Source organism: Scheffersomyces coipomensis (assembly GCF_036884675.1).
Source record: "Scheffersomyces coipomensis strain NRRL Y-17651 chromosome Unknown DFJ63scaffold_9, whole genome shotgun sequence".
Taxonomy (NCBI): domain Eukaryota; kingdom Fungi; phylum Ascomycota; class Pichiomycetes; order Serinales; family Debaryomycetaceae; genus Scheffersomyces; species Scheffersomyces coipomensis.
Window position 1 is genome coordinate 364,745 of NW_027042900.1, and position 21,383 is coordinate 386,127.

General features: G+C 33.3%; 14 protein-coding genes across 14 annotated transcripts; 8 read left to right on the plus strand and 6 right to left on the minus strand. All coding sequences in view use genetic code 12, as the record gives it.

Moving 5' to 3' along the window:
• Window positions 1–23: 23 nt before the first annotated feature.
• Window positions 24–1,625, minus strand: FUM11 (fumarase). The gene has a single exon (XM_064904531.1). The coding sequence runs from the start codon at window positions 1,457–1,459 to the stop codon at window positions 68–70; it is 1,392 nt and encodes a 463-aa protein (XP_064759428.1). The 5' UTR covers window positions 1,460–1,625; the 3' UTR covers window positions 24–67.
• Window positions 1,626–2,486, minus strand: MIM1 (Mim1p). Its single transcript, XM_064904530.1, has one exon. The coding sequence runs from the start codon at window positions 2,336–2,338 to the stop codon at window positions 1,793–1,795; it is 546 nt and encodes a 181-aa protein (XP_064759429.1). The 5' UTR covers window positions 2,339–2,486; the 3' UTR covers window positions 1,626–1,792.
• Window positions 2,487–4,424, minus strand: HXK2 (hexokinase 2). The gene has a single exon (XM_064904529.1). The coding sequence runs from the start codon at window positions 4,082–4,084 to the stop codon at window positions 2,636–2,638; it is 1,449 nt and encodes a 482-aa protein (XP_064759430.1). The 5' UTR covers window positions 4,085–4,424; the 3' UTR covers window positions 2,487–2,635.
• A 341-nt stretch (window positions 4,425–4,765) lies between these two features.
• Window positions 4,766–5,497, minus strand: DFJ63DRAFT_315928 (uncharacterized protein; the record flags this gene model as incomplete). Its single annotated transcript, XM_064906643.1, has 1 exon — window positions 4,766–5,497. One exon carries the CDS (start codon window positions 5,495–5,497, stop codon window positions 4,766–4,768), a length of 732 nt encoding a protein of 243 aa, XP_064759431.1.
• Window positions 5,498–5,597: 100 nt separating this feature from the next.
• GPI2 (phosphatidylinositol N-acetylglucosaminyltransferase) lies at window positions 5,598–7,016 on the plus strand. Its single transcript, XM_064904548.1, has one exon. It carries the CDS (start codon window positions 5,688–5,690, stop codon window positions 6,654–6,656), a length of 969 nt encoding a protein of 322 aa, XP_064759432.1. The 5' UTR covers window positions 5,598–5,687; the 3' UTR covers window positions 6,657–7,016.
• Window positions 6,844–9,592, plus strand: DFJ63DRAFT_257925 (chromatin modification protein). Its single transcript, XM_064904528.1, has one exon. It carries the CDS (start codon window positions 7,032–7,034, stop codon window positions 9,321–9,323), a length of 2,292 nt encoding a protein of 763 aa, XP_064759433.1. The 5' UTR covers window positions 6,844–7,031; the 3' UTR covers window positions 9,324–9,592.
• A 270-nt stretch (window positions 9,593–9,862) lies between these two features.
• Window positions 9,863–10,183, plus strand: RBR1 (Rbr1p; the record flags this gene model as incomplete). The annotated part of the gene is made up of 1 exon (XM_064906644.1): window positions 9,863–10,183. One exon carries the CDS (start codon window positions 9,863–9,865, stop codon window positions 10,181–10,183), a length of 321 nt encoding a protein of 106 aa, XP_064759434.1.
• Window positions 10,184–10,418: 235 nt separating this feature from the next.
• RBR2 (putative lipase) lies at window positions 10,419–11,400 on the plus strand. The gene has a single exon (XM_064904527.1). The coding sequence runs from the start codon at window positions 10,655–10,657 to the stop codon at window positions 11,180–11,182; it is 528 nt and encodes a 175-aa protein (XP_064759435.1). The 5' UTR covers window positions 10,419–10,654; the 3' UTR covers window positions 11,183–11,400.
• A 218-nt stretch (window positions 11,401–11,618) lies between these two features.
• On the minus strand, window positions 11,619–13,370 carry DFJ63DRAFT_315933 (uncharacterized protein; the record flags this gene model as incomplete). The annotated part of the gene is made up of 1 exon (XM_064906645.1): window positions 11,619–13,370. The coding sequence occupies one exon, from the start codon at window positions 13,368–13,370 to the stop codon at window positions 11,619–11,621; it is 1,752 nt and encodes a 583-aa protein (XP_064759436.1).
• Window positions 13,371–13,469: 99 nt separating this feature from the next.
• On the plus strand, window positions 13,470–15,269 carry DFJ63DRAFT_257921 (uncharacterized protein). Its single transcript, XM_064904526.1, has one exon. It carries the CDS (start codon window positions 13,570–13,572, stop codon window positions 15,142–15,144), a length of 1,575 nt encoding a protein of 524 aa, XP_064759437.1. The 5' UTR covers window positions 13,470–13,569; the 3' UTR covers window positions 15,145–15,269.
• On the plus strand, window positions 15,270–18,264 carry SEC26 (coatomer subunit beta). The gene has a single exon (XM_064904525.1). The coding sequence runs from the start codon at window positions 15,396–15,398 to the stop codon at window positions 18,225–18,227; it is 2,832 nt and encodes a 943-aa protein (XP_064759438.1). The 5' UTR covers window positions 15,270–15,395; the 3' UTR covers window positions 18,228–18,264.
• DFJ63DRAFT_258604 (uncharacterized protein) lies at window positions 18,248–19,140 on the minus strand. Its single transcript, XM_064904545.1, has one exon. The coding sequence runs from the start codon at window positions 19,017–19,019 to the stop codon at window positions 18,303–18,305; it is 717 nt and encodes a 238-aa protein (XP_064759439.1). The 5' UTR covers window positions 19,020–19,140; the 3' UTR covers window positions 18,248–18,302.
• Window positions 19,118–19,880, plus strand: NHP2 (snoRNA-binding protein). The gene has a single exon (XM_064904549.1). The coding sequence runs from the start codon at window positions 19,216–19,218 to the stop codon at window positions 19,678–19,680; it is 465 nt and encodes a 154-aa protein (XP_064759440.1). The 5' UTR covers window positions 19,118–19,215; the 3' UTR covers window positions 19,681–19,880.
• A 199-nt stretch (window positions 19,881–20,079) lies between these two features.
• On the plus strand, window positions 20,080–21,381 carry DFJ63DRAFT_323971 (uncharacterized protein; the record flags this gene model as incomplete). The annotated part of the gene is made up of 1 exon (XM_064907573.1): window positions 20,080–21,381. The coding sequence occupies one exon, from the start codon at window positions 20,080–20,082 to the stop codon at window positions 21,379–21,381; it is 1,302 nt and encodes a 433-aa protein (XP_064759441.1).
• Window positions 21,382–21,383: the final 2 nt, after the last annotated feature.

The window sequence follows — 21,383 nt, forward strand, 5'->3', positions numbered from 1 at the left end:
TTTTTAATGATTTTAACGAACTTAAATAGAATATAGATTACTATTAAATAATTAATTAATATAGAGTTTATTTTGGTCCAAGCATATTTTCAGGTCTAACCCATTGATGAAATTCTTCTTCAGTTAACATATTTAACTCAAGACATGATTCTTTCAAAGTTAATCCTTTCTTATGAGCATTTTTAGCAACTTTTGATGCATTATCATAACCAATCTTTGGATTTAAAGCGGTAACTAACATCAAAGATTCATTCAAAAGTTTTTCAATTTTATCTTCATTAGCAATAATACCTTCAACACAATGTATTCTGAATGAACGACAAGCATCACCAAGTAATCTAACAGAAGATAATAAATTGTAAGCCATAACTGGTTTGAAAACATTCAATTCAAATTGACCAGATGCACCGGAAAAGGTAATAGTAGTATGATTACCCATAACTTGAGCACAAACCATAGTTAAAGCTTCATTTTGAGTTGGATTAACTTTACCAGGCATGATTGAAGAACCTGGTTCATTTTCTGGTAATGATAATTCACCATAACCACATCTTGGTCCTGAACCTAAGTATCTAATATCGTTGGCGATTTTGAATAATGAAACAGCTAAGGTGTTTAAAGCACCGGAAGCTTCAACGATGGCATCATGAGCAGCTAAGGCTTCGAACTTATTCGGAGCGGTTTTGAATGGTAATCCAGTAAGTTTAGAAACTTCTTCAGCAACTTTAACATCAAAATTTTTTCTGGTGTTTAATCCAGTACCAACAGCAGTACCACCTTGGGCTAATAAAGATAATCTTGGTAAGGTCAGTTCGACTCTTTCAATACCAAAGGTTAATTGTTGAACGTAACCAGAAAATTCTTGACCTAAGGTCAATGGAGTAGCATCTTGTAAATGGGTTCTACCAATCTTTATAATTTTACTGAATTCTTGAGATTTCTTTTCGAAAGCATCACGTAAATCTCTCAAATTTGGTAAAAGACCATTAGAGATTTCAGTAACAGCTGCAATATGCATAACGGTAGGGAAAGTATCATTAGAAGATTGAGACATATTAACATGATCATTTGGATGAACTGGCTTTTTAGAACCTTTAACACCACCTAAGATTTCAATGGCTCTATTGGAAATAACTTCATTTGCATTCATATTAGATTGAGTACCTGACCCAGTTTGATAGATAACTAATGGGAAATGATCAGTCAATTTACCATCAGCAACTTCAGTGGCAGCTTCTTTAATGGCAGCACCAATTTTTGGATCTAAGGCACCAAGATCTTCATTAACTATAGCAGCTGCTTTCTTTAAAATACCAAATGATTTAACAATTGAAGGAGGCATCTTAATATCTCCAATTTCAAAATTTCCTAAGGATCTTTGACTTTGAGCACCCCAATATTTATCGGAGGCAACTTCAATTTCACCGAAAGCATCGGATTCAATTCTTGTAGACGACATGGTTATATCAATTGATAGATAAGTATATGGTAATTATAACTATCGATCAAATTAAAGATGAAAAATTATATTATTTAAATAATTTATTCTGATCCCTCCAAAATCAACGGAACAAATGTCCGCGATGCAACCTAATTTTTGACTCTTCCCCGGAGTCATTATTCCTTAAAATTCCGTTATTGGAGACCACAAAGATTATTACTACTGTAGGTAAGGTTAGTAAGTTAGGTCTGAAATAACTTTAAATGAAACTGAATTCTTTAATGTTTGAATTATATAATTATATGTTAAAATATGTATACTAGAAATGAAGAAAAAGTATGGTGAAAAAAACTAAAGAAATTTAGACTGGTTTTGTCTAGCTCTTGCTTCCATTCTTCTAGGTGGCGTAACTCTAGCACCAAACCAATTGTACCTGAATCCTATTTCATGAGCTAAAATTTCACCAAATCCAAGCATCATACCGTTTATAAATGGTAATACCAAGTTGATTGATCCTTTTATTAGTATATCCAAAATGTTGAATGAAACTACTACTTTATTTTGATTACTTGTTTCTTCAACTTCATAATCTACTTCTTCTTCATCTTGTTCGTCTTGTTTACTTTGTTTGATCAATTCTTCTATTTTCAATATATCGGAATCATTCACTATTTCATCAGATGACATTTGAGTTTCTAAAACCGTTAAATCGTTGGATTCAGTTAAAGCATCTACTCCAGCAGGAACTGAATCTACTTCAGCATCTTTGGATGATCCAGCAAATATTATATTACTTTCTCTGTTACTACTGAACACCGTTTCTTCTGATTCACTTAATCCACTAGTTGAATATTCTTCAGGTGTACGAATTGCTTCCTTTTCAATTGAACTTGACATTTTAGGAATCCCTTTGCTATTGCGTATGTATGTATCAATGATGGATTACACCACTTAATGTATTTAGTGACACCGGTAATGACAGACTGGTATGAATGGCAAATAGTTTGGTTGTCGTTTAGAAAAAGCTGCTTTTTTGACAAAAATGGTTTTGCCCGCAAAAAAAAAAATCTTGGAGAGGTGTACAAACAGGACAGATCTATAAGTAAAATAAATTTAATATATACGGTAGAGGAAAATGACAAAAACACTACTTAGACTCTAATATACTCTACAGTGGATCTACGACCTGTTCTCTTAAGCTTTGACACCAACTGATTTTCCTTCCTTTAATCTCTTTTGAGTCAAAGCAGCAATAATAGCAGCACCAGCACCAGATCCATCTTCAGCTGGGACAATTATAATTGGATCTTCCTTTGATTCCCATTCAAATATATCTCTTAATGCTTTAGCAGCTCTTTCTTTAAATCCTGGATATTTGTTGTAGACTGAACCGTCAGCAGCACAATGGGCGGTTTTATAACCTCTCTTCTTACAAATAGCAGCAATACCACAAACGGATAATCTAGCTGATCTTTCACCAATTAATTCAGCTAAACGACGAATAAGTTTTCTTTCACCAGAAGTAGTGGTGATGGATAATACTGATTCAAATAATTCTTGAACGTCAGATAAGTTTTCAAAAGGATCTTCTTCGATTTTAGATGGAAATGAAGTATCTAAAATGAATGGTTTTGATAATTTAGTTAAATCTTGATTTTTAAAGATTAATTTAAAGTTGGAAGCTAAATCAATTAAGATTAATCTTAATACTTCACCTAAATAATAACCAGAAATCATCTTTTCGAATGATTGTTGACCTGGTCTTGGAGATTCAGCATCAATTTGAAGATCATATTTAGTTCTGGGTAACACTAAATGTTCATTATCAAAAGCACCATATTCACAATTGATAGCCATTGGAGAATCTTGAGCAACATCAGCTGATAATTTACCTTCCAATTTTGGAATATCACTAACGACATCATAATAAGCACCATTACAACCAGTACCGAAAATTAAACCCATTTTAGCTTCTGGATCAGTATACATAGATGCAACTAAAGTACCAGTTGTATCATTAATTAAAGCAACTACTTCAATTGGAACTTTAAACTTTTCAATGGATTCTTGTAATTGAGGAACAACATCATGACCTTCAACACCTGGAATATCAAAACCTTTAGTCCATCTTTGTAAAACACCTTCATTAATGGAATTTTGACTAGCTGGATAAGAAAATGTAAAACCTAAAGGTAATGGTGATTCAACTCCTTCAGGGAATTCTTCATCCACAAATTTCTTTAAACATTCAGCAATGAAATCCCATAATTCTTCTTTTTTAGCAGTTCTCATGGTTTCTGGTAAAGCGTATTTTGATTGAGTAGTATCAAAATCATGATTACCACCTAATTTAACCAAGACAACTCTTAAATTGGTTCCACCTAAATCAATGGCTAAATAATCTCCGGATTCTTTCCCAGTTGGGAAATCTAATACCCAACCTGGAATCATTGGAATATTACCTCCTTGTTTGGTTAAACCTTTTTCTAATTCAGTAACGAAATGATCAGTTATGGTTTGTAAGGTTTTACCTGAAACAGTTAATAATGATTCAAGGTTGTTCAATTCATTTAACAAAGCTTCAGGAACATCAAAGTATGATCCCTTTCTATGTTGAGGGGCTTTTGGACCTAAATGAACCATTGTATAATTCGATTAATTATAATTATATTCGATGATGTAATGTGTAATTCAGGTGAAAATTAATACTGAAATATGGTAATTAATCTTAAAACTGTTCTAACTAACTCTGAAGTATATTTATATACGTCAATCAAGAAAATCAAACTTTAATTGTAAATATATCAACAGTATGATTATGATGTTCAGCGTTATTGAAATTTTGTTGGCATATCGGAGTTCACTCGTACTTTTTTTGTCTTACCGAACGAAAAGGAAAATTTTAGCGTGTTATAGCGGTAAATATTGCGTGAGAATTTTATGTCAATGTAATTTAGCGGGATTTAAAATACGTTAATTATATCTTTAGGTTAATTAGTTGGGTGGGAGTAGTCTCGTTGTGGTCTGTAGTGGTTGCAGGCGGTTTCCAGAGTCAATAGTTTCAATTTTAGGGAGTTAAGTCTTTTTCAAATTTATGAATCATTCATTAAAATTACTTGGAAAATATTAAATGCATAAAATTATAGGCACTTTTTGCATTCATTATTCAATCTGGTGACTACAGTTTATACAGGAGTTTAAAGAATAACGGCTACCTGCTAATGGGTTTACTATTAATCATTATCTTATATTAAATCATTTCAGATCAGTTTTGGTGTTACCTGCACACTCTCTATGTATCTATTATAGCTACTCTCTATTAATTTACCATTGTTCTTTAGTAGTTTCATCAAATTTCTTCATTGATGTGGCTACTGCTTTCAAATCATCCTTTATCTGAGCTATGTATTTATTCATCTCATCCAAGTTTTGCTTTCTATTAAATAATTCTCTAGTATGCTTTTCTTTTTCATCATCATCAAAGAATTCATTTAATTTCTCTTGTCTTGAAATACCTGCTTCTTTCCCCTTGACTTTATTACTCTCATAATCAAGCTCGTTTGAAGCTACTGTTCTTTGTGACGATTGTGATTTCATTAATGTTTTTTGAGCTTCTTTGGTTTTTAAATCATCAAAATGTTGTGTAGACATTGTTTTTAAGAGATTGTTTTGCAGGCTTTTCAAATTATTTAACTCTTCTTCAAACTTCAGATTAAAGAAAGATCCCTTTTGTCTAACTTCTTCTGCCATCGCTTTAACATCATCTAACACATCAATCTGGGTCCACAATTTATCCAGATAAGTAACACTCGGTCTAGCACTCGGTATTCTATCAATCGTACGAAGACTTTGGGTTTCATTGGCAATGTTACCACCCACATTCGTATTAATGAAAGCTTCAGCACTGTTCGTAGTTGGACCCATCCGTACACCACTTGAACTTGATCTATTTGCTTTAGTTGAATTAAAGATTTGAGCGTTGAAACTTGATCCCACAGAAGATGCTGAAGCATTGTATGCATGACGTGGACCAGTGTTTTGTCTTTCACTATTCATTATATTTATCCACCTTAGTTAAGCTTGATTGTGATGATCAATACTTACTATAGTGATAATCGTGGTATCAAATTAATTTTGATGATGTTTTTTCTGTACAACACGAATTTCTCAAATTGAAAATGATTGCAACAAAAACTTGTCCTGATCTCCTCTTTATGCTTAAGGTCGCCACCCATATACTTATTTAATGGCTAATGAATTGTTAATACGGCAGAGTAGTCCTGGTCCCAAACATACTCCCAGTCCTCTTCTAAGGAGAGTGCCGTCGTGGAAGAAATTACTTTATTTGAAACAATCATATCCAGATAATTACACTGATAAATCATTCTTATCTCAATTGAAGAGAAACACTACGGTGGCTAAATATTCTTATTTCAATCTAGTTGATGATTTCTGCTTGATTCTATTATACATATCTAGTTTATTATTGGTGGTGTTAATGTTCTCAGGTATTTATCTTCACCGATGGAATTCAATTTTACCAACTATTGTTAGCAGTATATTTTCTATACTTGGGTTTGGTATAGTTCAAATATATGATAAGTCAGTTAAACCATCCACTAGGCCATCTCAATCTAGTGAATTGAATTTGAAATCGTTTATTCTTATCATATTTATCTTATTGATTCTTTCACCCATATTAAAGTCATTAACTAAATCAGCCGCATCAGATTCTGCTTGGGCTCTTTCATTTGCATTATGTTTATGTAATACCATATTCCACGACTATTCAATGAATTCATCTTTCATTCATGGTAAACAATCCCAACAGATATTTTCTCAATATAAACCAATATTATCTACCAATATTTCCTTATCTAATGCTATTGTATTAGCATCTAGATTAACTTCTACATCTCAGGTTTTCTTCTTCATCTTATTTGCAGTTCAGATTAATATACTACTTCCTTTATTGGACTTCAACATTCGAAGACTAAAATTACACATCTTACATTATTCATTGTTATTTGTATTATTCAATTTAGTTAATTATTTAATCTTTACATTACTAGGGTCAAAAATTCTTATATATTGGTTTATCTGTGTTTTCTTCATTGTGTTTGGAATGCCATCATACTTTTTATTCCTTCAAAGATATAAAAATGAATTACAAGGTCCATGGGATATGCATAAACCTATTATCAATAAAAATTAGACTATAAATATTTTAATATTTTGTATAACATTAATATATATCCTTTTTCATTAATGGTACTAACTAAGTCCCTTTAAATATAGAAAAAGTTCCTAAAAATATAGTCAATTAGTTAGCTCGCTATATATCGCATACAAACACAATAGCATTTCATAAAACTTACTCTATAATCTTGTATCTCCCCAGTATATTAATTGCAATTGTAATTGTAATTGCTATTTAAAAATTTATATCTGATTTTCATGGTCGTGTGGATTTACAAAATATTATTTCGAATTATTTGACTGAATAAAAAACATATCAGAGAGCTATCTGATTATAAAGGGTTAGTTGATTCAATTAATCATTCCATACATCATCACATCCACATCATAAATGGCTGATAGGAACAATAATCAAGCTGGGGAGAATAAACCAATCCAGGATCCTACTACCAGTGTGCAAGGTGGGGCACCTCCAGCACAACAAAGACAACCACAGCCAAATGCTCGAACTGCTAGAGTCCAACAACCTCAATTCTCTCAAGCAGATTTGAATAAAATCGTGTTGGAATATCTTAATAAGAAGGGTTATCATAAGACTGAATCAATGTTAAGATTGGAAAGTTCGAATACTCCAACACCAGCAGTGCCTGCTGTGAATCCATCAAATTCAAAATTGGCTAGTCCTAGTGAGATTGAATCTGCAAATTTAAAACGAGAAAAGGATTTGAAAGATAAAGTAACTAAAACTGAAAGAGAGTTGCGAGACTTAAGAGATAGACAAGTGAAGATAGAACGAGAATTGAGAGAAACAAGAGATAGAGAAATAAGATTATCTAAAGAGAAAGATTTACGTGATTTAAAGGATTTAGAAGAGAAAATGAAACGTGAAAATGATCCTTCAATATATTTTACAGCTTATAGAATGTTAAGAAAATGGGTAGATACTTCTTTGGATCTTTATAAACCGGAATTAACAAGAGTATTATATCCTTTATTTGTTCATTGTTTCTTAGAATTGATTTCAAAGAGCTTTTTAACAGAAGCCAAAGAATTTTTTGATAAATTTAATTCAGACCATTCCATCTTACATGGCTTAGAAGTCAATCAACTAGCAGGAATATCTTTACCTGAACATCTTAAAGAAAATGAGTTGGCAATTGCCTTTAGAGATAACAAATATAAAATTATTGTCTCCAAAACATCAATGAATTTATTATTATATTTTTTACACGAAAATGAAGCTGTTGGTGGAGCAATTTTAATCAGAATTATAAATCAATACTTAGATGCAGTGATATCAACCACAAGACCTGATAAACAAAATGAAGAAGGTGCATCAAATCCAGAGGAAGGTATTCCATCTTTTGTTGCTCGTACAAATGAAATTGAAAAGTTTAATGAGCAACCTGTCAAATTAGGAAAATATCCTTTGGATCCAGAAGTTCAAAAAGAAATAGAAGCAGAATTGAAAATAAAAGATGAGCAAATAGAACCAGTTAATGGTAAAACCTTGGTTTCGGAATTCCAAGAAATGACTAAACCAGAAGCGGATTCACCTGCAAGAGAGACATTACCATTACCTTTAAAGGATTCTTCCGATATCAAACGTATGATTTTGGAAGTTGAAGATTCACGTTCAAAGATCAAATTAGGAACTATCCAAGCTTCTTCACCATCGGTTTGTATGTATACATTCCATAATAGTATTAATGAAATGACATGTATAAATTTCAATGAAGACTCCAATATGGTGGCCACTGGTTTTCAAGACAGTTATGTTAAATTATGGACCTTGGATGGAAACCCATTGAAGTCTGTATTCAAGAAAGATCGTTATAATAATGATAACTCGAGGAAATTAATAGGTCATAGTGGTCCAGTTTATGGAGTGTCATTCTCCCCAGATAATCGTTTTTTAATTTCAGGTTCAGAAGATAAAACAGTGAGATTATGGTCTCTAGATACTTATACCGCTTTAGTGTCGTATAAAGGTCATACTCAACCAATTTGGGACGTTAAATTTTCACCATTAGGACATTATTTTGCTACCGCTTCCCATGACCAAACTGCAAGATTATGGGCAACAGATCATATATACCCATTGAGAATATTTGCAGGACATATTAATGACGTTGATTGTGTTGAATTCCATCCTAATTCAAACTATGTTTTCACTGGTTCATCTGATAAGACGTGTCGTATGTGGGATGTTCAAAGTGGGAATTGTGTTCGTGTGTTTATGGGTCATAGTGGTGCTGTTAATTGTATGGCTGTCTCTCCAGATGGTAGATGGTTAGCTAGTGCTGGAGAGGACAGTGTAGTTAATATCTGGGATGCTGGATCTGGTAGAAGGCTAAAGACTATGAAAGGGCACGGAAGATCTTCAATTTATTCCTTGGCATTTTCTAAAGACGGTGGAGTATTGGTTAGTGGTGGTGCTGATAATTCTATAAGAGTTTGGGATGTCAAAAGAAACACAAATGATGCAGGTCCAGAACCAGAAGTCTTTTCAACTGAAAATGGTAGTGCCAATGATAGATCAAAGGCGGTCGGCGTAAATAAAAAGGAAATTATCGCTAGTAGTGATCATATGACAGCATATTTTACGAAAAAGACGCCTGTGTACAAAGTTCATTTTACAAAGCGTAATTTATGTCTTGCTGGGGGGGTTTTTGTAAAGTAGTTAGTCTTGTATTATTCAAATGTATTTTTACTATTTTTAGAAACCACGTATTGTAGGCATGGCTCCTATTTTTACATTTTGAAATAATAAGGGCTGCATGTACCGGTTAAGTATCTAGATCAAATAAACTTCTAAAAATAAGGCAATTCGTGTTGTTTATAAACTTTATTTTTTTACTTCTTTTTATTATAAATAACTCAAAGAACGTAATATGAACCACATGTAACGATCAGTCTGAGGTGTCTTTAAGTAAACAGAAATATAAAGTTTTACTGTTTGCTATTGTTGAGTAAATTCACCACACTAAAAATAGCTCTAAAAGGGCTTGGAAATGATATTTTTTTCGGCCAATGCAGTCCTATTAATGTTGCAACCAATTAAACGACGGTAATCTGCTATGGCGTAAGTTAAGGTTAAGAGGCGTCTATTAAATTTATGATTGCTGAATCGTAATGGTTAAAGCGAATTATAAATAAAGTTGTAAGTCCTAAGTTTCAGCTTCAAATGAAATAATTTTAGAGTAAAGATCATTCAACAAAATGAAATTCACCACCACTGCTATTACTATCTTATTCACACTTAATGTTGCCTTTGCTGCTTCAAGTTCATCTTCAGCACATGTTGCATCCGCTTCAAGTGTCGTAAAAAGTTCTTCTGCTGCTAGTGCTGCAAAAGTTTCATCAAGTGCATCTGCTGCTGCTAAAACTTCAACTCCCGCCTCTTCAGCTGCTAAGAGTTCAGCACCCGCTTCTTCGGCTGCTAAATCTTCTTCTAGTTCTAAGGCTGAAGCTGTTGGATATGGTGAAGGAGGTGTTGCTGCTGGTGCTTTAGCCGCTTTAGCTGGTATGATTTTGTTATAGATCAATTCGGTTTGAAATTTGGGCCTGTTTTCCAATTGATGTTAAGTTTCTTCTCAAACATTGTAGGACCAATATTTGTTCGTACATCTATTTTATATAATAAATATATATCATGTTTCCCAAATCATATCCTGGTAAAGTAATCTCTTGAATAAACTTGAAGATGATTTCAAAGCTAAAAGCTTGGTATTTTAAATACCATGAAGGTACTCATCTAGTTCGTAACATATAACAATCAATTTCCTAATTAGGAAATTTTGGCAATTAAATTTTTTTTCTTTGGCGCGGGTTCCCCATATTTTTAAAAATTCACCTTTCCTATTTTGAATAACTCTGATTTCGTTGATAGTCTGAAATATGAGCTATAAAAGCGTTGAAATATTCCCTTAATTTTAGATAAAACTTATACTTCGACTTTTTAATACCATCCATACCCTTTTTAATAGAACACTTCCTGCTTCATAAGCAATAATGCAATTAAATACCATTTTATTAGTCTCCAGTGTGCTTTTCGGTCTCACTAAAGCTGCTGATTCATCAGATGCTGCTTTTTTAACTGCCTTTGTTGGTGATTTTAATAGCAATAAGAAAGAATATATTCAATTTATTGCCACAGCTACAGGGGTTCCAGCAGTTGTAACATCATTGGCCCTTGAGGTTGCTACTTATACCGATGATTCATATACTACCTTATTAGATGATCCAAATATCAATGTATCTAGTTTGGAGGCTTTTGCTACAAATTTACCTTGGTATACCAGAATTGTTGCTGAAGCTGATGGTGCCATTGCTTCGAGTGCTGCTTCCAGTGGTCCTTCAGCTTCCGCTGCCACTTCATCACCTGCATCAACTACATCTGCTGCTTCTACTACTTCATCAGCAGCAAAATCTACATCTTCTTCCGCCACAACAGCATCCTCATCTTCTCACGCTGCAGGTTCAGCATTATTTGTTCCTGTTGGAAGTGTTCTTGCAGCTGTTGCAGCTGTTTTATTATAAAGTTAATCACAAACTAATAGATGATACGAAACTAATAACGTTATAAAAATACATAGATCGAACTTGTTAGCATTCGTTTAATAAAAGTATTTTATTCATGAAAATGAAGTTGTAAGACTGTAGTCGTAATATAGATTTGACTTTACTGTTTATTAGAAAACACTTGAAGACTTTTCACTTAACAATAAAATTTTCAGATCATTGGAGATTCTTTCATAATCGAAAAGAAACAACAATGAAATATTACTAACCATACCTAGTTACTGCTAAATTATATAAAGACTAATTAAGGGCAAATTTCCTAATTAGGAAATTTCATGGTGCGCCATCCTTCCTAATTGGGCCACTGATTCGTCCTAAAAAGGAAATCGCTAAACTCTACATTTGATTGTAAAAGCTATTAGTTATGTATATTCTAGAAAATATTACCGTTGTATTAGTTGGCATCATCGTGTTCAATGGGAGCGGTGATGAAAAGAAGAAGGTATTGTAAGTTCCATAAGAAGTTATCTAAACAATCAATTGGAATATTATTTGAAATTTTGCCCTTTTTAGTGATTTGACTGAAATTATTGAAATTGGTAGTTACTTTACCTATTAAGAATACCAAATTCTTGTTTAGCAAACTTAGCCCCTGTTCAAATTCATAATTCCGAAGTTGAGATACATTCCCTGAATCTTCTGGTTTAGAAATTCTTTCTGTTTTGGAATGATCGTAGTACAAGTCATGTAACAAGACCTGGGACTGATCAAGCAGGTCGTGCTTGACTTTAGAATTACGCATGTTGTCAGATATTGGATCTAAAACTATGCTACGACTGCCAAAAACTAACATTTTGTATCTTAAATTACAATTTGTTATTATTGCAATAATATTAATTATTTCAACAATGTACGAAATGCCCGCATTTATTTGTTCAATGCTTGCTCTATTATTGGTATTGTCCAAAGTTGTACCAGAGTTGAAATTAATCAATTTCTTTTCATCATAGTAACATATGTTCAACAATTCTTTGATGCTTGAAGGAAACTCTAAACCCATTATCGAAAATCTTACCGAATTGTTGATATTTTGAATAAGAAATGCTTCTGATAAAACCTTACCAAATATTTGAATTTCTTTTATTATTGAAGGAAAAACATATTGCAGTAGAGTTTCTTCGATCGGATCCAACTGTGCTTCAATTAAGTCGATCAGATTATTAGCCATTTCGACAATCAATTCCAATCTATTGTCAATAATTTCTCGTATCTTATTCATCCTTATCTTTGTTGTGAGAATCTCAGATATTAAATTATCATTTAAACCTTTTTGTTTTAAGAGAGATTTCTCCAAAATAGATTTCTGAAATTTCAATCTTGACAATGTTTTCCCTGGTGTCTCCAAATTAGATTTTATGGTTAGCTCTTCTGTGAGATCTTTAACCTGCTTTGATAGATTATGTTTTGTTATTCTTAGTTCATTGAGTGAATTACTTAATTTTAATATTGATCTAATTGCATCAAACGAATATGAATTAGCGATTAACTTTCCATGTGAAGTACTCTTTCTCGTATGCCTGATTACAGGTGGTCGTGAAAATTTCCGTTTCATAGAATGTGGCAACGTATAGAATCTTCCATTTAAATTTAGTATCAAACTGTTTCTCTGTAACAATTCTTCCACGTCGTCTGTCTTTATTCCCAAGTATATTAGCCTTTTAAGATTTATATTATATTTTGATAGGTGTAGCCACAGCAGGCTCTTCTGTTTGACTTCAATTGATTCAAAAGATGTTTTACACCACAAGTTTATGATGATTTTATGACTCTGAGATGTTGTTGGAATATATGGTAATGATACACCTGCGAAATTGGGGTTCATATCTGAAGTTTGAACTTCACTAATGTATACCAATTTTTCTTCTTCACCATCAATCGGCACATGCAAGGTGTAAAATGAATCTAGTAAAGATCTCCTATTAATATCTATTAATTGAAACTCTCCATCTTCTGTATCAATTGTTGGAATAGATGGTAATATACTACCACGTCGAACCAATAAATCTGAATTGATGGCAGCAGTTGCATTTTGAGAAACCTTTAAATGGGTACTTTGACTTTGGCTCTTCTCGCCACAATCAATATATAGATTACGTATTGAGACGCTCTTAAGATGCCCCAACTTATCATCCCTATACCCAAACATGATTCATCTTCGTATACAATTCTTAGATATACTAAAGCTTTAAACTGATAGTAACAAATTAACATTGTTTTTTTTACGAGCACTAAAGCGAATATTAAAAAAAAAAATTCTATAACAAGATCATTCATAAGTTCCATTTACAGCATTAAAGCAATATTAAACAAGTAACTTTTATATCGTAAGATATTAGTATTCAATTATGTTCAATCATAAAGGTATACTGCCATTCCTAGAATATGGTGAAGAGTCGAGTAGTGGAGCAGAAGGAGTTCATAGAGAAGCATTTGAGTCTGCTCTGGAGGACTCAGTGCCATTGAACTTGTCATCTTTGAAACAATCACTTGGTGTTGACACAGATGTCGACAGTGGTCAACTACATGAATTACAAGATAGTCCAATAATCACACCGGTTTTGAAAACTCACATGCGACGAAAGCCACCCCCACCCATGCACATATCAGATCTGTCTCTGTTAGGTGAAAGTTCGTTCGTTGATGTTTTAAGTTCTCCAAGTCCTGATCATCATAATAGTCATTATAGTGTTGAACCATCCGAAACTGTACCTTTTGAAGAGAACGAAAGTGAATATTCTGAAGAAAATTCGAATTCAGAATTGCCGGTGCCAGATGTATCTCCAGGAGTTGATTCACCATCTTACTATCAGGAAGCACCATATCCATTGGATGCAACTTATTATGGAACAAATTCATATGATGAATCAAATTCTTATGAGGAAAAGCCGTATGGTTTTGATAATGGCTTACAACAAGCTGCCTTTTACCCAATAGAGCTGTCTGCTAGTAATTCGTCATCTATAAGTGATTCAAGCCGACAATCAAGTGACAAAATAACCACACTACCATATTCTAAAGGTCTTGGAGTTAGTCCAGGTGTTGTTCCTAAATTCTCAAATAATTCCGTGAATGCTTGGAGTGGTCAAAGCATGTCAAGGGCTCCTATAACACCTACGCAGCTGTCAAGACTACCTCAAGTTACATCACCACTTACACCAATTGATTCACAGAATGATCACTTACCTAAGACCAAGTTGGGCCAAGTAGCAAACCACAGACATTCCAGTTCTCTTGGTTCTATTTACAGTAATGCTTCTAATGGATATGTTAATTTGTCAACCTTGAAGAAACAACTTGCATTAAAGCCTGGAGAAGGGGACAGATCAAACTATGTGCTAAGTATAAGAAAGATTGCTGGTACTGCATTTAATGAAACAGGCCCAGGGAAATGGAAGCTCCCAGTGGGTATTTCTCCTCTTGAAAAATCATCAAGTTATGCTTCCTCTAATTTGTATTTAAGAAGAGATGCTTTTGGCAAAAATAAAAAGAGTGGTCTTAGACATTGGCGTTTAGAAAAGACGTTATTGGCAGATGAAATTGATGACAAAACAATTGACAGTTCTAATGATGTTAGTATAATGAATTCTTCTTCATCGAAAGCTAGCAGTTTAAAGATGGTGGACTCTGGTGTATTGACTGATCCAAGTTCGTCTGGTGATTACACTCTTCATAGGTCTTCAACAGAGATTTCAAACGATCAAGTATCTACTGACCAAGGTTCGACTGATCAAAGTTCTTCTGGTTCTCCCTCTGGTCATGGTTCTGATACAGGTTTTGGATTTTATCAACATAAAGGTTACAGGGAAGACGAAATTACAGACGATGATAATTCTACAGAAGTTGATTTAGAAGACTATCAATTCGGGTTAGACAGTGAAGAGGGTCACAGGTTGACCATCGCAAATCCTGATGATGAGTAAAACATTTATATATATATATATATATATATATATATATTCTATACAATGATTAGTCCAGTTAATAATAGTAGCCTTTTTGCATTCTATAGTTGTAAATTTTACTCAGTGATTTTTTTGGTGTTTTTGCACGACCCAAACAAATCAACACGTCGAGGTATTTGAGAACAAAATGATTTGAACAGACTAATGAATAATAATAAACAGTGAATAGTTCCAAATTATCAATTACGGGTCATCGTTGGGTTTGAAGTATGAGTTATACGTTAATTTATGAGCCCAATGCGGCTGCTAAAACCTCTGTTAGTGAATTCAAGACTTTATTAGAAAAAAGTAAAGATGATGTCAAAATCGATACTATGAAAAAAATCTTGATCACTATCATCAATGGAGATCCATTGCCAGATTTATTGATGCATATCATTAGATTTGTTATGCCATCCAAGAATAAGGAATTGAAGAAGTTGTTGTACTTTTACTGGGAAGTTTGTCCAAAGCTTGATGAAAGTGGTAAAATGAGACATGAAATGATTTTAGTATGTAATGCTATTCAACGTGATCTTCAACATCCTAATGAATATATTAGAGGTAGTACCTTACGTTACTTAACCAAATTGAAGGAACCTGATTTATTAGAAACTCTTGTTCCAAATGTTCGTCAATGTCTTGAACATCGTCATGCTTATGTCAGAAAGAACGCTGTTTTAGCACTTTATTCTATTCACAAAGTCTCCGATCACTTAGTTCCAGATGCTGATGAATTGATTTACAGATACTTATATGATGAAAATGATTCGGTTTGTAAAAGAAATGCTTTTGTTTGTTTAGGTGATTTAAATAGAGATGCAGCTTTACAATATGTTCAAGATAACATCTCAATTATAGAAACTTTAGATCCTTTATTACAATTGGCTTTTATTGAATTCGTCAGAAAAGATTCAGCTTCTAATCCATCAATGAAATCACAATACGCACAATTGATTACCGAAATCATTGAAAGTCCTTCAAATGTTGTTGTTTATGAAGCTGCCAACACCTTGACAGTTTTAACTTCAAACCCTCAATCCATTCTTTTAGCTGCAAGCAAATTCGTTGATTTAGCTACTAAAGAAGCAGACAATAATGTCAAGATTATCACTTTACAAATGATCAGTAACTTAAATAAGGCTCATCCAGGTGTCTTACAAGAATTATCTTTAGAAATCTTGAGAATTTTATCCTCGCAAGATTTAGATGTCCGTAAGAAGGCTATCGAAGTCACCTTAAAATTTGTTACTACAAGAAATGTGGAAGATGTTGTCAAGTTATTAAAGAAAGAATTAGAAAAAACCATGTCTTCAAATGAAGATAAAACCTCAGAATACAGACAATTGTTGATTAATGCTATCCATCAATTAGCTATCCAATTTGTTGAGGTCGCAGCAAATGTTATTGACTTATTATTAGATTCAATCAGTGATTTAAATAATACCGCAGCATATGATGTTATAACTTTTGTAAAAGAAGTTGTTGAAAAATTCCCAGACTTAAGACAGTCCATAATATCAAGATTGGTTTCCGCTTTACCAGCAGTTAAAAGTGGTAAAGTATTCAGAGGTGCATTGTGGATTATTGGTGAATATTCTTTGGAAGATTCTTCAGTTCAAGAAGCATGGAAATATATAAGATCCAGTATCGGTGAAGTTCCAATTATTGCAAGTGAAAGAAGAGCATTGGAAGGTGGAAATGCCAGCGAAGAATATACAAATGGATCTTCTGAGAAAGCATCCAAGAAGGGACCTGTTGTTCTTCCAGATGGAACTTATGCTACTGAAAATGCATTAACTGTGGAGGCAGATTCACATGAAGATTCTAAACCACCTCTTCGTAAACACATTTTAGGAGGTGATTTTTATCTTGCTGCTGTTTTATCTTCTACATTGGTTAAATTGATTTTAAGACTTCAACGTCTTCAAACTAATGAAAAGATTTTGAATGCTTTAAAAGCTGAAGCTTTGTTAATTATGGTTTCTATTTTAAGAGTTGGTGAATCATCATATGTCGCTAAAAAGATTGATGAAGATTCTGCTGACAGAATCCTTTCATATATCAAATTCCTTAATGAAGAAGATGATTCTGCTGTTATTGAATCAAGCTTCTTAGATGATACTAAAGAAGCATTCAAGGCTCAAATAGAACTGGCCGAAGCCAAAAAGGCTGAATTGGAAGCCAAAACTTTACATCAAAATGCTGAGCAAATTGATGATGCTGTTTCATTTAGACAATTTGATAAAGACGGTGGCTCTAAGTCTACCGCTGTAGATGATATTGCCTTAGACTCGGATAGTGGTGTTAAGAAAGAAGATTTATCTTCAAGATTGAATAAGATCCTTCAATTAACTGGTTTCTCTGATCCTATTTATGCTGAAGCATTTGTTAAAGTACATCAATATGACGTCGTCTTGGATGTATTATTAGTCAATCAAACCACCAATACTTTACGTAACTTATCAGTTGAATTTGCTACTCTTGGTGATTTAAAGGTAGTTGACAAACCAGCTACTGCAAATGTTGGACCTCACGGTTTCTACAAAATTCAAACTACAATCAAAGTTACTTCAGCTGATACTGGTGTTATTTTTGGTAACTTGGTATATGATGGTCAACATTCTGACGACTCTACTATTGTTATCTTGAATGATGTTCATGTTGATATCATGGATTACATTAAACCAGCCACCTGTTCTGAAAGTCAATTCCGTAAAATGTGGAATGAATTTGAATGGGAAAATAAGATTACTATTAAATCTCCAATTGATTCTTTAAAACAATACTTGGATGAATTAATGAAGGGAACAAATATGAATTGTTTAACTCCGGGTGCTGTTATTGGTGAAGAATGTCAATTCTTGTCTGCTAATCTTTACTCGAGATCGACATTTGGTGAAGATGCTTTAGCAAATTTATGTATAGAAAAGCAAACAAATGGTCCTATTATTGGACATGTAAGGATCAGATCAAAGGGTCAAGGTTTGGCTTTATCATTGGGAGACAGAGTTGCAAATATATCTAGAAAAGCTAAGTCCCACAGTGTTTCTGTGATCTAGTTTATCTTACATCTTAGATCATTTTTTTAACAACAATTTTGTAAATTAAGTACATCATGAATAAAAATTAACTAATTATTTTGAGTATATATATGTAAGAGGCTTGTGATTAGTCTCACTCCTCTCGGACAAATCTTTAGCATGAAGGTTTGAATCATGAAAGCCATAAACTTTTGATGTTGGAACATTGCTGGATACATTTGTTGACCATTTCATAATATCACTAAATAATTCTTGGAAACTCCCTGTCAATCTTCTAGTCGTACTATGTTTGTGCGCCTCTTCTTTCATGTTCGATTGTGTAGTTGAATACAACCTTAAATGGTAGTTGGTAGATCTTAACGTATACACATATCTTTTGATCGGTATCGTGTTGAACTTTGAATTTATTATAAATGTAATGAACACTGCAAATCTAGCAATTGATTCCCTTTCACCTGTTATAGACATGAATCTATCTATAGAATCTGGATGTTTTGCCGATATAGATACATCAAGAACCAGAAATTCCTCCTTTAATTGCTCTAATCTATCTGCATCAGATTCAAAATAATCTGCTTCAGAATCACATAGTATTATCTGAACCATTACTGACTCTTTATTGCTTTGATACGTAGGCTTCAATGTCTTTAAATAACTTTTGACTGACTTGTCAGTAATTTCTGGTACTATAACTGATTCCTCTTTCTTATTTTCTAATTCTAAGACATTTTTTATAGGAATATACTTCGATGTTATGCTAGAACTCTCTCTAGCCCTCTTCTTTTTACCTTGTTGATTGGATGACATCATCTATAATACAAGTAATCAAGATTGTTGCAAACAAATACTTAAATGAACTCCATTATATAAAATATTCAAAGTGCGTGTACCAGATCAAATATTTTTGATTTTTAGCAGTGCTCTTTTGGAGCCATCGCTAACAGAAATTTTTTTAAATTTTCACTTTAGTAGTAGAATCTTTAGTTAAGGAAACGATACTATTAAAATGGCTAAGAAGGAAAAGGTTAGTAAATCAGAGGAATCAGAAGACAACTACGAAAAGAGGTTGTCTGCCGTTTTACCTTTCGCTAAACCATTAGCTCCAAAGAAATTAAATAAAAAAGTTTTAAAGACTGTCAAAAAAGCATCAAAGGCTAAACATGTCAAGAGAGGTGTTAAAGAAGTTGTCAAAGCTTTAAGAAAGGGAGAAAAGGGTTTAGTGATCATTGCCGGTGATATTTCTCCAGCTGATGTCATCTCCCATATTCCAGTTTTATGTGAAGATACCGCTGTTCCATACGTTTTCATTCCATCTAAAGAAGATTTAGGATCTGCAGGTGCTACTAAGAGACCAACTTCATGTGTTATGATTGTTCCAGGTGGAGGAAAGTCTAAAAAGAATGCTGACAAAACTGAAGAATACAGAGAAGCTTACGATGAAGTTGTCAAGGAAATACCAGCTTTAGATTAAATCTAGCTTTGAAATTGAATATAATCTCAAGCGTCGTTGGTATTTAAATATCTTCTCTTATGATAGTCAAATAATGGTGGGAGGCATAAAGCCAATAATTGATGATGTTAATCGTTACTGGTGTTTCTTCATAAATATCTCAGTCGTAACTTTTTCATACACTTACGACAAATTACAAACTTTTTCTTATACATGTATTTTAGTAAATTAGTAATATATTAACATCCTGAAACTTGATAGTTATGTAGATTTCATTGTCATCAATCATGGTGTGAATGATTTATACCTTTAGAATTCAAGCAAATATGATTAATCAGTGCTTTAGTTAATTCTCAGTAGTACGAGAAAAATAAAAACAATTATATATACTAATGCGTCTTATCTAGAACAACTAAGATCATGTCACAACAATCAGAGGATGCAATCACAGCCATTGACTATATACAATCACAGGAGAGACTAGAGAAGGAGGCTAAGCGGTTGATGCCATTTGAGCCTGATGATTGTACATACTCATTGGGTGAAATAAGGCAACCTATATTTGCTTGTTTAACATGCTCAAAGGAGAATAACAATACATCCATCGGTGTCTGTTATTCATGTTCAATTCAGTGTCACTCAACCCATGAACTTGTTGAATTGTTTAGCAAGAGGAACTATGTTTGTGATTGTGGTACTCTGAGAATGAAACATACTATCAATGGTGCATGTAAATTAAGAAATCAAGTTAATGAAGAAAATCCTCGGAGTCGATCCTCATCTGGAGTTTTTAAAAGACCAATTTCATTCCCTGCAGATGATATTCCATCCCTGTCAAATGTATATAATCAAAACTTCAAAGGGCTATTCTGTTCATGTGAAAAACAATATGATCCAGTGAAAGAAACTGGGAATATGATACAGTGTTTCTTAGGATCTGTTTGTGGGGAAGATTGGTATCACGAGGAGTGTATCTTGGGATACGAGCCAGGTACGTTCACATCTGTTACTAAATCAGATATTAAAGAAGATATTAAATCAGAAGAGAATGCAAAAGAGCTGAGTGTTGGTGAAATAAATGAAAACCTGGACGTAAAGGTTCCTCATTTTCCCGATCTCGAAAGCTTTGATCTGTTTATATGTTGGAAATGTGTATCATATTATGAATCCGTGTTTCAAGCTTTGAAGGATGATACTGAAATAATTCATTCGATTCTCCCTCATTTTGATCAAATATCAAACTCAAAAGAGTGGTATCAGAAATACCAAAATTTTAAATCACAATCTAATCAGTCGGAATCTGTTGGCAAAAAGATTAAGTTAGAAAAGGACCCGACTAAAGCGACATATTCAATATTCTTAAAACTTGGGTTTAAGGAGAAGATGAAAGATCTTATTGAAATTTTAGGAAAGGAAACAGAGCTATATCAATTTTTAATTAGCAACGACTTTCTTTACAACAATGATCCAATATATGAACCCCCTGAAGAGGATAGTGACGATGGTGCATCCTCAACTACTGGCTCTTTGTTGGATTTAGGTTCAGAGGCATTACTGACTCTTCCAAGAGAAAAAGCAATTGAAGGTATACAGGCATTGGATAAAATCAGTTCAAAACTTCGTGACTTCTTGAAGCCGTTTGCAGAACAAGGTAAAGTAGTAACAGAAGATGAGGTGAGAGACTTCTTCGCAAAGGTTAAAGAGAAACAATTACAAAAATGATA